Consider the following 16698-nt stretch of genomic DNA (forward strand, 5'->3'; position numbering starts at 1 on the left):
AATAACTCAATGTGTCACATGAAGGACAGTACTGCTTTTCTTATGTGGAATGGAAGTATGAGACATGATTGTTTTAATGGGTAGGCAAGCTCTACAATACCATAAAAGTTAGGAGGCCTGGGACACAAAGTGTTTTGAGTAGGGACTACTGGCAAAGGAGCACAAATATAATATTAAGAAAGCTATGGACCTGAGCCCTGAAAACGGAAAGATGTTCAGTCTAATTTCCACTATATTGCTGAAAATTGTTTAATTGGTGGAAGGATATCTTGGAAGGTCTGACGCTTTCTCAGCAGGGCAGCTTATCTAGTAATGGAGTTCAAGAATTCATCAAGAGAGTTACTTCATATTCTTCCCTTGGGGTTTGAGCTTTTGGGCCTGGGGGGAGCAGTGGGGTAGAGGTCTCTAATACTTCTTTTAATGCGGTGTATTGGTAAAGCAGAGAGTTGTATGTCTCTGGTTAGCCTTGTTGCTTCCCAGTGATCTTGTAATGGTTACAAAACCCTGTTTCGATATCCAGCTTAAGGTGTTCCTTAACTGATTGGTAATTTTTTGCTATTCATCTGATATGTTTGATTATATTTGTCAAGTGTGTAAGTTCTATAGATGAGAGACTGGAATGTGACTTTTCTAACACATAATAGCTCCAGTTGTTAGGACATGGAATGAGATTTGTAACCTTAGCATCTTGCCATGTAATTTCAAATTATTTTAAAAGTTGTCCTTTGTGATAGGAAAAAAAAAAGGATGATATCTCAGAATAGTGATTTAGATTTGTAGTGTGTGTAGTGTGGTTTATATTGTTACACTTGTAAATAAGGTTATTAAAAATCTAGCAAGTAGGTAATTCTGTATAATCTTATGCCATCCAAAATATTTGCATTTGTTCAGGGAGTTTTATAATGTTATGTACAAGACAAGACAAAGCTTCTGATTTAGAATGGGTTTTGCAAACACAAACCTTGCAGGCTGAAGCGTTTGGTTAGCTGACATTCACGGAACTATACTGATACATGTATTGGTGATACAGGCTGTCTGTTGAAGTGCCAAGTAAGACTGTTGAGATTCTCTAAAAAAATCCTACTGTGAAAGAGGCTTGCACTGGATCATCTTCTGTATCTTGGGATGAACAATTTTCATGTCTTTAATTTTGTATAGGAAAACACAGCATTTGGAGCCAGTGATGTATGTTTGGGGTTAAATAATTTTTCATAGCTTAGTGATTGTTAATTCGATTCCTATAGCTATGTAGATATATTCTCAGTAATAACATTGCAACACTTACCCTGATTTTTCTAACTAAAATTGCAGTCTTGTTTTCCATAAGGATTGTAGGAACCTTATTTTCTATTAAGTGTCTGAAAAGAGATGATTTTTTTTTTTTTTAAATCAGATTTTTGTGGAATTTGATGGCTGTAACTGGAAACAACATGCGTGGGTGAAAGTCCATGCTGAAGAAGTTATAGTGTTGCTGCTGGAAGGATCATTGGTTTGGGCACCTCGAAATGATCCAGTTATGCTTCAGGGGACTAGAATCTCGCAGGCGCAGTGGCCTGCGCTGGTGAGTATTTGACCAGAAGCCCTTAGATCCTCAGAGGTTTTCATCAGCTCCACTGTGAAGCTCAAGGCTGGGATATTGTAAAGGGCACCATTTTGCAGGTTCAAAAATTGCTTGGAGCATGGACTTTTACTAATACGAGTTCTTTAACTGGTACTTAATAGTGCCTTTGGGAAGGCATTGGAGAGGCATTATGCTTCCAGTTCCTACCCCAGAAATTGCTATGACATATTGTACAGAAAAGTGATATTTACTATTTAAAGTTAGTCTCTGAAGAAAAGTGTTATGTATCTGAAAAGATTATTTTTCCCTATTTTAAAACCTTGTGTATGTCAGGCTTTTCTGAATCGTGAGAATAAGCCTTTTGGTCTTATGAAGGACTTTCCAGAGCTCTGTATGGTAAAGGCTGTTGCGTGAATTAAATAGGTATACCAGAAGGCAATCTTCAGGAAGAGAATGCATGTTGTACCTGATATATAAACCATAAATTGGCTACTCCTAATCTAAAAAAAATATTTCTGTTTTAGTGTCAGCATTAACTAACATGACATGAAAAATTTTCTCATGTTTCTTGATGAGGTTAACCATATTGCTATTTACATGGCAGTTACATGTCATGACACCTCAAAACAAAGCCAGTTTATTTTAGCTAGCATATCTGAATATACCCATTCTGCAAACATCTTGATGAGTAGTATATAGTGAAGAGCATTTCTTATGTGTTTCTTCTCTTAGTGACTTCTGAATAGGAAAGATCATTATATGTGGGAATCCTTCCCTCATTTTTATGCTGTTTAATTTTTATTATTTGCCCCTTCTTTTGATTCTTTTGTCCTCCCACAGACCTTGGTCTGCTTGGGATCCTACTCTCTGCTTTTTTAATACATTTTGTACATGGATATATTGAAACATTTTTTCCTGTCAAGGATCATGTGCCTTGGTAGAATTTGAATTTAGTGTTTTAAATGGGCATTCAGGCTCAAAGCAGTAAGTTCATCACTGCATCTTTCCCTGAGGGTTTCTTTTATTGCGCTTGGTTTAAGGCAGAAGAAGACCAGGCCTTTACAGCAGTGACTCTGTAGAGAGTGTTTTTTCCATAGGTGAAGTTTTCCTTTCTGGTTATTTCCAGCTTGTCTCCAGGAATGAACTCCAGTTAGTTTCATCTGGGAAACTGTTTTTACACAGGATCAGTGCCTTTCCGTTAATTTCCAAATTGGTCAAAATCTGAGTGATTTGGGGGTGTTACCATAGTCTGCATGCTGACCGTGTAGTAATTCCAGACTATTTCCACTACAACTCAAGCTTTATCTGTAGGCTTGCTGAAAAAAATGTTTCCATCCTCTGTACTCTGGACAGCCACGTGAGCATTGAAGCTATCTCTAGATACTACAGGCCTACTCAGATAACTGCATGGGAATGCAGATTGGAGTTAGTCAAAGCACCAGAGTACATACTTGCAATGGGAAACCAACTATTTACCATTACAAAGGGAATGGTATGTTTCAGGAGTGTGGGGGATGGTGGGTTTTGTTTCTGTTTTTCTTGTTGTTGTTTAAGATATATATCACTTATGAATGTGTTTTCATCCTTCATTGTCTCTTTTTTGTAATCCTGTTTGCTTTCAGGAGATAGTTTTGCATAAACCGAGTGACTAAATTTTTATATTTGTTCTGTTGTGTACGGGAGAATGGAATGTAAACAAACTTGATGAGAGCTGTTAAGGGAAAAATGTCATGAATACTTGTGTTAAAATAAGTGAGTGTGAGCATGAGACAAGTAACACATTTCAAAGACTCTGGTTGGCAACTTCCTCTTCCATCAGCAAGTTGTGTTACAAGGTTGTCTGATTCTACTATTACAAGGTTTCTGAATTCACTAGGTATTTTTTTAGCGACTTGCTCTGCATCTTGAACGTCAGTAATACACTTGCTATGAACTTTAGCTTTTCACAAAACACTAGCCAAAAATGCTCTAATTTGATAAGTGTATAAATTCCTTACAGCTAGCTTCTGTAGAAGAATAAAATCACTCCTTTCATGAGGCTGTATCTGAAATATGTTAGAGAGTTTGAACTATTAACCAAAGCTTTTTTTTTAACCTTAAACAAAGCTTTTTTTTTTAAACCTGAGCATCAGAAGATGCTTACCTGTGAAAAACCAAACACTGCCACGTGTTTTCATTTCCTCTTTATGATCTGCTGAAAAAGTGGAACCAGTTGTCTGTAATTCCTGCTTGTAATGCAAGAATTACTGGCTTAGACATAATGACTAGTATTTTACATTAAAACTCAAGCACTGGACAGTACAAGTTGAGAAATGAAAATTTTTAATTTTTTAAAACCCTGAGTACTATGAAATCAACTGTTGTTGGCCTGTATGCGTGCTCAGTCATTTTGGTAACTTCTTTTTTTTGTTGTTCATCACAGACCTTTACTCCTCTAGTAGATAAGCTGGGGTTAGGCTCTGTGGTCCCAGTGGAGTTTCTTCTGGACAGACATTTACGTTTCCTGTCTGATGCCAGTGGATTACGTTTATTTCAGGTATTTGAACTATTTTCAGTTGAAATGTAAATTTAGCCTTGTGCTGTGCTTGTCAGATTAGTTTTGGGTTTTATTTACTGTTTCAACAACATACCCATCTTTCTCCTTTCACTGCTCTGTCACGTATTTGTATTTGTTTCCGTGCCTTTCCAGGTCCTTACACTGACCTCCATTTGCATTTGAAAAGTACTGACACTCTCTACATTGTTCAATTGTGTGGCTGTTAATTACAGTGGAAGTTTTGTCCTCAGAATTTCTGTGAATACACATTTTATATATACAGCTTTTGCATAGTTAATTCCTTTATTCCTCCTGGCATGTTCAGTAATATTTTTCTTAATGTTACTTTTTTTTTCTTTTTTGTCAATCTGACTGCAGTTAGAAGAGCTGTTTTGTAAAAACTAATGTTTCTATTATCCAAGAAGACTATACTTTGTTAAAACTGTTTGTTTTTGGCAGCTGGGAACAGAGAGTCAAAATCAGATTCTACAGGAGCAGCCTTCACTAAGAGAATCTGTCAATGCGCTGATCAGCGACCAGAAGCTTCAGGAGATATTTAGTAGAGGTGAGGTGTGTTTTCTTTCTCAGAGCTACTTTGTTATGCAACTGCTGTAAAGCAGTGCTGGAATTTGTGAAGGGTGATAGTAATAGTATCTGTTACTGTTTTATTTGGAGGTCAATTTTCTGTATTTTGCAAGTCCTTTACAAAGTAACATTTTTTTTATCACCAGTACAGGTAAGCAGTTGCTTACATACAACCAGGAAATACCTACTGGGAATGGTCACGTAAGGTGTAGTTAAAGTAGGGCAATGTCTGTGTATTTACAATTTCCCTATTTTAAGTTTTAGTTTTGAATTTTGAAAATGTTGGTCCTTTTCTATGGTCCTGTTCTGTAACTTTGCGAACTTAAAAGTGAAGTTCCTTTGTAGCTGCTGATCCTCAGAAACTTTCCTTGTAATGGCAATTCAAATTTTGACATTTTAATAAATAATACATCAATTGTTTAAGTTGAATATATGCGTGGATGTGGCTGGTCAGCATAGAGTTAATATCTGTTGTCTGGATTGTGTATTAGGGTTAAGCCTGATTGTGGCTTTGGTTGTCAGATTTGGGTCATCTTGGTCAAGTACTAAAATAATTTCTATCCAGAGTTCATGTGCCAGGGAGCGACTCTACAGACAGACCACTGTCTTACATTTGAAGGAAGATGTAGTTCTTCATGGGAATTTGGTGCCTTTTGGTCAAATAAAATGTGTGTTCATAGAAATTCAGAGGACAATACTTCTTTGATGAGTAAGTAGCTTAAGAATTGTCCAGTTTGAAGCCTTCTTCTAAAGTGCCTAATTCTGGCTGTGCCACTTACAGGTTGTTGCATCATGTAGACTGTGATGATCCAAGATAAGCAGAGGTTTTATTTTGTCTAGACTTAGGGTGGGAGGAAAGCTCAGCACGTTATCTGGAGAGCAAGGGCAGGGTGAGAGGAAATCTTTGTGTAGATGATCTGTTATCTGTGTGAAAGAACTAAGACTGGTTGGTTTAGAGACATTGAATGTCCAAATACATATTTTTACTCTGAAACTCATAGCTTTTCATCTGGTATTTGACACGTCTGGACTAAGTCAGAATACTGGGACTGTTCACTGGATTGATGATGCATAATTATTAACCTGTAGGTTAGAAAGCAAAAGAATTTAGTTAGCAAGGAGCCCCCATGTAGCTTGATTTCGTCATAAGAGTGAGTTAATTTTGGTCTTTCATGTTTGGTTTTTCTTATGTGTAAACTGTATTCACAAGTTACAGCAATGAGGACCTTTTGGCTTTTTAGGATAAAGTGCCTGCTTACACAGGATTTTCAGCAGAAGCCCTGGTGTTTTAATTTCTTTCCACCTGGAAGATGACACTTCAAGCCCTAATTAACCGCACAGAACCATTGTATTGTATGACACAAAACTTGTTTAGAAAATGTCCTCAAAGTCCTTCTTTTCCAGGTCCTTACAGCGTCCAAGGCCAGCGAGTTAAAGTTTATCAACCAGAGGATGAAAATAGCTGGCTCTGTGGTGTTGTGAGCCACCAAGACCCAATAACTCGTCTTATGGATGTGTCTGTGACTGAGGTAAAAATATGAAGTGGTGCTGCTTTTGTGCAGCACTCCTCATTATGTGTATGTGGAGAATGACAGCTTCACCAACACTTGTTATTTTGGGTTGTTTTTCTGCTTTAAAAGATGAATAATTATTTGTGTTGCGATTCACAGGGGATTTTTTCCTGGTAGGATGACTTTATAGAAAAAAATTATGTCACACAGACCACTTCTATTTAAAAAAAAGCTGGAAGAGTTTCACTGGAAATGAGTGCTGTAAGAAAAAATATTGGAAATTACTCTCCAGAAGGGAAAGCATGCTGATGCATAGAAAGTTACCTTCTGTGTTCCTTACGTTGTGGTTTTCCTATGCCTTCTCTTGGTTTCCATCTGACAGACTGTACAAGTGGTTTGAAACAATTGTAGCAAAGCAGATGAAGTCTTAATATAAATAAATTTGATTTATGTATTTTAGCTCAGACTATTTACTTTTGCCCTGGGCCCCTGTTCCTATCAGTAAACCTGTGTACAGCACAGAGAATCTGCACTGCTAGTTACTGGTTTTTATTATGTGCTTCTGTGCAGTCTGACCAGTAGCCCTGTCTTGCCAGTGGCCTGCTCCTGATAGCTTCCTTTTTCCCGAGCGACTGGGAGCAGGTCCACGGTGCTCTGCAGCAGCAGCACACATCTTGGTTTTTAGATCCCATCTTGTGTCTTGCACCCACTACCCCTGTAGCCTCTTCCATGTGTAGATGGAATGCACTGAGTCAGCAGTAATCCTGCACTCTGACTACTGCTATTGCTGGCACTCAGGGGAAAAAAGGATACTTTGTATGGTAAATCAGCATAGTACTTTGGAGAGGCATAGAAATTGTGGAGTATGTGCATTCAGCAGATGCATGCTAGGAAGCCCAGAGTTTTCCAGTGTACTTACTGTGAAATAGACAGGAACCTCCAAGAACAGTTACAGAGATTGCATAATCGTTGCTTCTTTTGGGGAGACGCTGATGAGGATCCTTAGGCTAAACTGATGTGCTTCTTCCAGTAGTCCTTCCTACATCTAGCCGAGTGAACATGCATGTAAAAATGTTAAATGAAATGCAAGAGCTACATTTAATACAATGAATACCTTTAGAAATGTTCAGTAGAACAAATATCCAAGAACAAATACACAGACAGTGGTAAGAATCAAGTCTGAAAGCTTTTGAAATAGAGAAGGAGCAAAGGGATAGAAGATAAACTAGAGGTCTGTAGTATTACTAAGGAAGTGAGATAGTAAGAAAAGGTAAATGGGAGAGGGCCTGCACAGTAACAGTGTGTTTAAGTCTCTTATGTTGATACTATGTACTTTGAATTAAAAATTAACCTCTGCTTTTCTTTCTCCTACTTCCTCATTATCAATCTGTCTAAAAATTAGAGTGGTGAGATAAAGTCGGTGGATCCTCGACTGATTCACGTGGTGATGGATAACACTTCTCCAGGCGAGGTAGTACAGCAGTTCATTCAGGTCTTGTATATACAGTATGCAACTTTGTAAAATTTTTGATGTGAAATAAGTAAAATCTGGAAAGGACTAAAAAAGGATGCCGTGTTAACTGTGGACTTTGGATAGTTTTAGTAATTTTCCTCTTAAAGTTTGAACAGGAACATTTTGTTTACCATTTTGAAGATCATAGCTTTCTTTAAGCAATCTTCTCTTTTTGTTCAGGCCTGTTTACTAAATTTAGCATGGATCTTGGAGAGATGATCAGTAGCGATGTAACCATGGTGGTTGTACTCCATTTTAAGGTGTAGTGTTGCTGCCTTTTTCTAATAGGATCACTCTGTGCTGCTTCACAGACTTTTAAAGGCATTTCTAAATTGCCATCTGGCTGCTGTGCCTTGTAAGCAGGCTTGTATGTTTGTGGCATTTCACTGCCTTGGTTAAGATGTTCCATGATAATGTTTGAACCTGAATTTTTACCCTAGGCTAAAGGGCAAGCTATCTCCTGCAATAAGATATTGTAGGCTTTGTGTCGTGGACAGAAAGTGTGCCCTTCAAAAGAATTATGGGGTTTATGCTTGGACCAAAAATTAGTGTGCAGGTGGTATTCATACATTACAAAGAGCTTTGTTGGAGTATTGCGTATTTCTCAAAATTTGCCAGGATGTGGTTCGTGCTACAGCAAGGTAGCTCAGCTAAAAAATTACTTGTGCAGATCTTACTCTAGAACACAAAAGATAGGACTGTGCTTAATGCTTGTGTTTTGTGCTTACAACATATCATCTCACTTTAGATGTCTCAATTTGTGATAAAGTGTTCCTGAACTTCAGAGCAGTGTAATATATTCTGTTCTGACAGAAAAAAGTTCTTTTAATGGGTATCTGGACTGTTCTGTTTAGTGATTGCATGGCTTTGTCTGTTGTAGGGAGGGGGCCTAAAAGCAGCTAAATCCTCATCGAAAGGGAAAAAGAAGAAGGAAAGCCTGGAGGGAAAGGATGGAAGGCGGAGGAAAAATGTATCAGATCCTGGTTGTGATCCTGCAACAAAAAAGCTGAAGGAGAGGGGTGAGGTTGATAGCAATGGTAGTGATGGAGGTGAGGCAAGCAGAGGTCCCTGGAAAGGAATCTCCAGTAGTGAAACAGGACTGGATCCCAGGGCCAAGCAGTTGCCTTCATTTATTCCTCAGATTAATCGCAATATTCGTTTTGCTACTTACACCAAAGAGAATGGCCGAACACTAGTAGTCCAAGACGAGCCAGTTGGTGGTGATGCACCATTGCCCTTCACTCCATTTTCTTCTGTGGCTGGACAGCCGTTACTAGTTGGATCTGGGTGTAAAGAGGCAGGAAAATCACTGGAACAGGTTGGCCAAGGCATAGTGACTTCTGCATCTGCAGTTACTACAACTGCTTTGACGCCGACAACTGTGAGAATCTCTGATACCAGTTTGCCAGCTGTTACTGGACAGGAGAAACTGAAAACAGTCCGATCACAAGCCCAGGGAGAGGTGAGTAGCTCATGATCCCACTGGTTCTAGAAAGATTTACATGTTTGCAACAGATGTTCTGCAACATACTCCTGTTAAATTTTGTGTGTCCATGGAACTACTTTTTCTCTCATGAGTCCATCTCCTCCCAAGGATAACCTGTTGTCTGACCTAAGAAATTACTCAAAAGAAAATTGAGATAATTGGTGAAGGAGTAGTAAGAGATAACTGCAGCACTCTTGTGCTTATTCAGCCTTAATCTGAGAAATGCAGCTTTAAAATAACACTAAGCACTGTGCTTAGTTAATTTTGTTGTGTCATACAGAAGATAGCCTTCTTAAAATCTCTTGCCTTTATATAAACAAATCTGCATGCGCATGTACACTGAATGGAGCATTCAAGTTACTTAAAGAAAAAAAGCCTCAAAACCAGGAAAACAATGAGCCTGCATTTAGAGGACCTTTAAAAGATGCCTGTCTTGTGTGATAGAGCTGTGTTACCTATACAGTAGAAAAAGGAGCCAGTTGCATTGTATACTATCTAGGACTAAAACCAAAGAAATAATAAAATATTTGAGATGAGAGGTCAGTCCGGAAGCAGCTTTAAGGCCTTTTAGTTATGCCTTTGTTTACAAGGAAAAGAGTGGAACAGAAAAAGGGAAACCCTGTTAAAAGCAAAATAGAAGACTTCTAAAATAAATCAAATGAAGGTTTGTAAAAACAAAACAAAAATGAAACCCACCTCAGTTAAGGACAACAAAAATAAAGAATCTAGCAGTCTACTATATAAAGAAAGTGAAGAAAATGGGAGATAAGTTATGAGAGTCCAGTGTGGTTACCAGTGAGTTGAAGGCATTGTTATCATCCCTGTCTTTTGTATTAGATAATGGAATGAGTGGAAAGGTTAGATATTTACCTTGGCATAAAAATTCCTGAATGGGAAGGTGTAAAGGAGGAATAGAATTGTGGAAAACAGGAGTGTTGCATAATGACCATAATATAATGTAATATGAACTCTTCTATCCTCCACCCTCCCCACCCCACCCCCCCACCCCCAAATAAATAAATTCAGAGTTGGAGCAGCTACAGATGGTGTAATTGTACGTAGAAATTTTGGTGCTACCTCCCCTTCTTTCCCTCTCTCCAACCCCACATCACTTTTTTAAAACATTAATAATTTGGCTTCAGAGTTGGCAGGCAGACCATTAGTCCATTTTTTTTGAGGGAGGGAACCTGACATAAATCAGTAAGAGTGTTGTAGATAGTTCGCATATGTTACTGTTTCAGACTGTACTGTATCATAGTGTGACTGCGTCCTTGAGATGACTTCACAACCTTGGTTTCTATTCAAATTCATATTCTTTTAAAAACTATTACAACACAGTTTTCTAAAATTATTTTTATCTCTAAAAAGAAATATCTAAAATTCTAATATTTGGAAGAACTGTTAATAGGTTATTAAAAGTTATTACAGCTGTAGATTGGTAATGAGGAACAAGCTAAACATTAGTATGCAGTACAGTAGGTGTGCAGGGACACTAGTGACCAGTAGGATGTGTTGCACAGAGTCTGTAGTTGTATTTAACATGACCTTGAAATAAAATTGTGTTAATGATGAGCAGATTTCTAAGTGGAAACTCAAAGAAAAGGAGTAGAGCTGATCTAAATGATCCTATGAGGAATTAGTCACAGTATTTAATCAGTTACAGTTGGACTGTCAGAATTGGAAAATCTGAACAAATACCAATTGAGAGGAGAGCAAGTGAATATGTCATGTCACGGTTATGGTTCTAGTTGAAATATGTCATTCACAAAACTTTCCTGTATTTAATGGTCATAAAAATTAAGCCTTTTGTGCTTAACCTCTACTGAGTTGTTCCCTGGAAGGCTCCATGTCCTAGGCATCTATCTACCTGTCAGCAGATGTGGGTTGTAGGGACCAGGAATAGTTTGTCTGCTAACCACTATGGGCTTGCTTTGTTTAGTTAACTTGCAAACTAAGATACTTATTTCAGGGGTGCTACTTAAATAGATGAGGCTTATCAGAATTCTCTTGGGGGACGGTGAAAGATTGGAGGGTATTCAAAAACAGTTTCAATTAAGGTTCCCTTTTTGTTTGATTTGAATTCAAATGATCAGCAGTTTTACTAAGTTACTTTTCTATGAATTAGTTTACCTGTCTGGTGCCTCACCTTTGTTCTAAAGTGTGATGAGACATCTCTGTGTGTCTTCAATTTCAATAGCTTGTAGGTAGGAATGTTTAAAGAAGTAATTGTAAGTCTGCTGGAAATTTTTATTCCTGACGGGTAAGGAGAATGCTAATAGTACTAGGAGATAACCTAAAGTAGTCTTGTTTCAAATAACAATCTTGTAATAGACTAATGCTTACTAATTTTGTTTCAGAATTCCCGAAATTCACTTTTGGCTTCTCCTGGATTTGGAGTCTCTCTCCCAAGTGCTTCCCAGTCCTTGGTATTTGGGGCTGGTAGGAGCCAATCAAATGGAGTGATGGCTCCAGAAAGCAAGCCTTCTGGATTTCCTTTTGGCTGTGGTACTGGACAAGAGGCTCAAAAAGATTCTGATTCATCCAAGAACTTGTTTTTCCAGTGCATGTCCCAGAATCTTCCTTCCAGTAACTATTTCACAGTCATTTCCGAGAGCTTGACTGAAGATGTCTCTAGTCGAGACTCATTCAAGCAGTGTACAGAGAGTATGAGTACTGGGACTTGTAAAGGCAAAATTCTTTCAGTGGACAGTAAGCCAGGAGCCCAGTCTGGTAGTTCTGTAGAGCGGAAGCTGCCCATGGAATCTATGCCTACCCTTACTCCAGCCTTTTCACGAAATCTGTTGAATACTCGTCCCTCTGATAGCCATGAAAACCTATTTTTACAGCCCCCAAAGCTATCACGAGAGGAACCCTCAAACCCTTTCCTGGCATTTGCTGAGAAAGCAGAACTCAGTCCTTTCAGTGGCTTTGCATCTTCATCTCAGACAGGCGTTTGTGCTCCATCAACACCTTTGGGTCATAAGGCCACTTCTTGCTGGCCGGAATCACTCACCTGTACAGACTCTTTAGCTAAGAAGAAAACCTTGTTTATAACAACTGACTCCTCAAAGATGATGTCTAGTGCTGCTGGTTCAATAGCTGCTGCTGGTGTTCAGAGTCCTTCCACCATAGGGAATGGCCGTTCCAGCTCACCGAGCAGCAGCCTGACACAGCCTATTGAGATGCCCACGCTGTCCTCCAGTCCAACAGAAGAAAAACCAGCTGTTGGACCTGGGCAGCAGGACAATCCGCTTCTGAAAACTTTTTCTAATGTGTTTGGCAGACATCCACCTACCCTTTTCTCTTCACAGGCAGAGTTTCCACAGGAGAAGAGAGCCCCTTTTGAAGCTGTGAAGAGGTTCTCGCTAGATGAGCGGAGCTTAACATCCAAACAGGACTCCGACTCCAGTACAAATAGTGATCTGTCAGATTTGAGTGACTCTGAAGACCAGTTGCAGGCTAAGGCTTGTATGAAGGGTATCCCAGACCATTTGATGGCAAAGCTAGGCCCCAGTGTGGAGCACAATGCAGAATTACTGCTGGGTAAAGGAAAGGGGAAGCAAGCCCCAAAGGGCCGGCCCCGCACAGCTCCCCTAAAAGGTGATGACTTGAATGCAGATGATGTTTTGGAAGCACAAGGAGGTGGGATACTGGGTTATCTCTTGTGTAGTGAACTGCGTAAACTAATCACAGTTGTAAACCTCATTCATATTGGTAGGCAGCACACAGGGTGCTTACAAGGCTGAAGCTTAATGCTTCATGTATGTGAATTTGGTGTTCACTTTGATAAATGTTTAAGCCTGTGTGTCAGGACAGAAGTGTGGTGTGCTGTAGGCTTGAACAAACTTACTGGTTTTACATGGGTATGAACATACAGATCTCTGAAGAGATGATTGTTGGAGCCAGTATCCTTTTGCTGTTGAAGTTAACTAATAGATTTTTACTTCTGCTTTGCCTCACCCAGTTGGCCAGTCTGTGCTGAAAGATATGAGTAAGGTGAGGAAGCTGAAGCAGTCAGGTGAGCCTTTTCTCCAGGATGGCTCTTGCATCAATGTAGCTCCACATCTGCACAAGTGTCGGGAGTGCCGTCTGGAGCGGTACCGCAAATTTAAGGAGCAAGAGCAGGATGACTCAACAGTGGCATGTCGCTTCTTCCATTTCCGGAGGTGCTCAAATTCTTCCTTTCTTCATATGTAGTCTGTGTGCAGAACTTGGGCCATGTCCAAGCACAAAGTAATTAATGTTTTACTTATAAAATATGCTTGGGTACAATAACGAAGGTTTTGAGTGTCTTGCATTTTCCTGCATCACCTGATGGAAATTCCCTCACTGGGCCAGAAAGAGCTGCTTTTCAAAGATAAAGCTATAAGATACTAAGTGAGCCTCTAGGTACAGCCTCAGGAAACTGAATTTGCTTTATTGGGTAGAATTTTACTTCTGGGTGGCAATTGGTATACAACAACTCTTCCTCCTTCATAAGGCATTCAGAACAAAGGTAAAGTTTTAATCCACCCAACAAGTAACTAAACATTGCCAGCATGAGGCTAATGTTCGACCATATTCTGTTGAGTACAGGACTAATTTTTAGGAGTAGAGTGCTATGTCTGTGTTCCCTCTGTGTTACAAACATGTCTTACACTTCTTCGACATCTTGTGTTTCTTTTCATCTTCCTTAACTGTCTATTCTAGCAAGCGCTACGCATCTTTTTCCAAAAGTAGTTAGTTGACTTCCTGGCATGTAAAGGATGAACTGAATTTTTAGTAGGTGTCACCCATCCAGTAAGCATGCTGCTGCTTTTCCTAAACTTGTTAAAAATTAATCTAGTTAGAGGTTAAAGATAAGATGGTTTCTGCTTAAAAATTAAGTTATCTTTGATATTGACAGGAGAGCTTAGTGTTCTGTCAAACATTTTTACACCTTTTGCTACACAAGGTAAAAGGAGGATTAACAGCTATTGGTAAAACAGTAGTGATTCATTTATGTGGAGACCAGACCAACAAGGATTTTTGCATATATTGTCTTGTGAGCTGTTGGAAGAATTGTGAAGTGTTGGCAGCCCTAGCCAGAACTGAAATACTGTTTTCTCAAAAGTTGGGAAAAACTTTCTCATTAATTAAAACTGAGAATGACAGCCATTCAGAATTTTGCAAGCAGCATCATGCAGCAGGCCAAATTGAATTTTGTCATCTCTTTCTATTAATGAGATAGAGAAGTGGGATTTAGCAAGCTGTAGCAATTTCTTTTAGGTGGAATTTCCCACCAATGTTTACTAGGACCTTGGGATTCGTTCTAATGGGTGTTGTAGCTACAGCTTTATATGCCTTATTCTCTGTGTTACTGGGATTTGCATTATAAGTGTACTGTCTGTAGAATATAGCACTCAAGCTGAAGTCTTTTTCCCCCCTTTCTGGATTTATGTTCTGATATAGATGTCATTATAAGTTAATTAAAGGTGGTTGAGCAGTTTCTCAATTACTCCATCCTGTTTCCTGCAGGCTGGTATTTACCCGGAAAGGTATACTACGAGTAGAAGGTTTTTTGAACCCACAACAAAGTGACCCTGATGCTATGAGCCTATGGATTCCTTCTTCCTCCCCTGCAGAGGGGATCGATCTGGAAACTTCCAAATATATCCTGGCCAATGTTGGGGACCAGTTCTGCCAGCTTGTTATGTCAGAGAAGGAGGCAATGATGATGGTGGAGCCACATCGTACGTTGGGCTTTTGTCATGGTTTTCCCACCCTTTCTGTTTAATGCATGTACAACACAGTGGAATAGAATTGAAAATGTTTTACAATTTCTTGTTGAAATGCTTCTCCTGCTATTCCAAAGAGAGGCTATATTCACTCTTGGGTGGGGAGTGTAACTGAGGGACCAGAATTTGAGACTTTCTTTTGGATCAATGCAACATTACCACCAAGGAAGCTAATGGTAACTTTCCCAGGCATTAAATTATTCTTTCAATAACTAAATGCAGAAATCAGCTGTCTCATGCTCCTAAGAAATAGAAATAAGCCCAAGCACCTACTACACTGACCAGCTATGCTTTAATGAACAGATTTTCTGATGTTTTCCTATCCTTTTATGCTCCAGGGACCTCATGTAAAAACTCAGGGTTTTCTAGGTAGGGAGCTGTACCTTAATTCAGCCCACAAGGACTTAGCTGATCATCTAGTTGTCAGCTTTCCATTTCAGGAGGGAAGGGTTTGCGGGGGGTGGGGGGGGGGAAGGTAACCAGTTTAGCTTATCACATGGCGATAACAGATTATCTAATTTTTTCCCATTAGTTTCTGGAATATACAAGGGCAGCCATTTGGAGAACCCCTTCCTTGGCAAATATGTTGGTTTAGAATCTGACAGAGATCTGATTAGTAAAACTAAATACACATTCTTTATGGTTTTATTTATATATTGATATCACTTAGCAGAAGATTTGTGATTTTGCTGTAAGTTCCATTAGTGCTCCATTAAATTCAGTTATTACAGAACGCTGTAAGGTGCTGCGTTTCCTTGTAGTAGTGTGCAATTTGATACCTGACCTTACCTGTTCTTAGAAATGGGAATTTTAATAGTGTTACTGGACTAGCAACTCAAAGAATGGGGCTATAAATGTAAAAAGTATGTGTTTCTATACTCTGCCTTCAGGTCATGTTGCTATGAATTTATCAGTGTTGCTGTGATACTCTCAAATTAGGTGGGAGAAATGCAAAATGTCAAAGCAATAATTCGTAGTATGCCTTCTCTCTATAGAGAAGGTGGCGTGGAAGCGAGCAGTACGTGGTGTGAGGGAAATGTGTGACGTATGTGAGACAACACTCTTCAATATTCATTGGGTTTGTCGGAAGTGTGGTTTTGGTGTCTGTCTGGACTGTTACCGGCTGAGGAAGAATCGTCCACGTAGTGGTGAGTACTGGGCATTTTTCCCCCACTGTCATCTTTGAGCTGAGTATAGTCAGGAAATAGTTTCTGGGAAGTTGTAGAAGGTTTTGTGGGAGAGTTACCAACTATCAGCTCGGAAGGCTGCATGTTTGGAACTTGTCTTACATGCTTCTGTTCCCTTCTTCATTTCCTTATGTGTCTGTCTTTTATCTATTTGCACAGGGTGGGATTATTAAAATCACAGCATCAGCAGGCACAGGCATAGAGTGTCTACTGAGACAGTTGACTGTCTCAGACTGTATAGTTCATTTCCTCAAAAAGTATAAAAGAAAAATTATATACTATCTTAACAGTTCAGAACCGTTGTATGGGGAGCTAGTAAGCAGACACTGCAGAGAGCTGCTGTCTTTGATAAATAGTTAGATTGGAAGGTTTTCTTTTTTTTTTTTTTTTTTTTTTTTTTTTTTTTTTTTTAATTCTGTGACACACCAGGGCTTCTAATTCAGGAAGAAGTTCAGTAAGTTCAATTTTAAGAAGCAGATGCATGAGAAAATAGAATCCTGGTGGGTTTTTTGGCAGATGCATGAGAAAGTAGAATCCTGGCTGTATTGAGACCACTTTGGTAG

The 16698-nt window shown here is 39.2% G+C and overlaps 1 protein-coding gene across 1 annotated transcript in view; it reads left to right on the forward strand.

Moving 5' to 3' along the window:
* The window catches only part of KDM3B (lysine demethylase 3B), a 46384-nt gene that overhangs the window by 2504 nt on the left and 27182 nt on the right, over positions 1-16698 (forward strand). Inside the window, exons 2-11 of the mRNA XM_050979781.1 lie at positions 1394-1561; positions 3984-4097; positions 4557-4662; positions 6087-6211; positions 7596-7664; positions 8587-9168; positions 11550-12792; positions 13157-13358; positions 14689-14903; positions 15944-16096. Of these exons, the coding sequence (XP_050835738.1) occupies positions 1394-1561; positions 3984-4097; positions 4557-4662; positions 6087-6211; positions 7596-7664; positions 8587-9168; positions 11550-12792; positions 13157-13358; positions 14689-14903; positions 15944-16096 (2977 nt within the window). The remainder of the gene's footprint in view (positions 1-1393; positions 1562-3983; positions 4098-4556; positions 4663-6086; positions 6212-7595; positions 7665-8586; positions 9169-11549; positions 12793-13156; positions 13359-14688; positions 14904-15943; positions 16097-16698) is intronic.

The sequence above is a fragment of the Serinus canaria genome, chromosome 13 (assembly GCF_022539315.1).
Source record: "Serinus canaria isolate serCan28SL12 chromosome 13, serCan2020, whole genome shotgun sequence".
NCBI classification, from domain to species: domain Eukaryota; kingdom Metazoa; phylum Chordata; class Aves; order Passeriformes; family Fringillidae; genus Serinus; species Serinus canaria.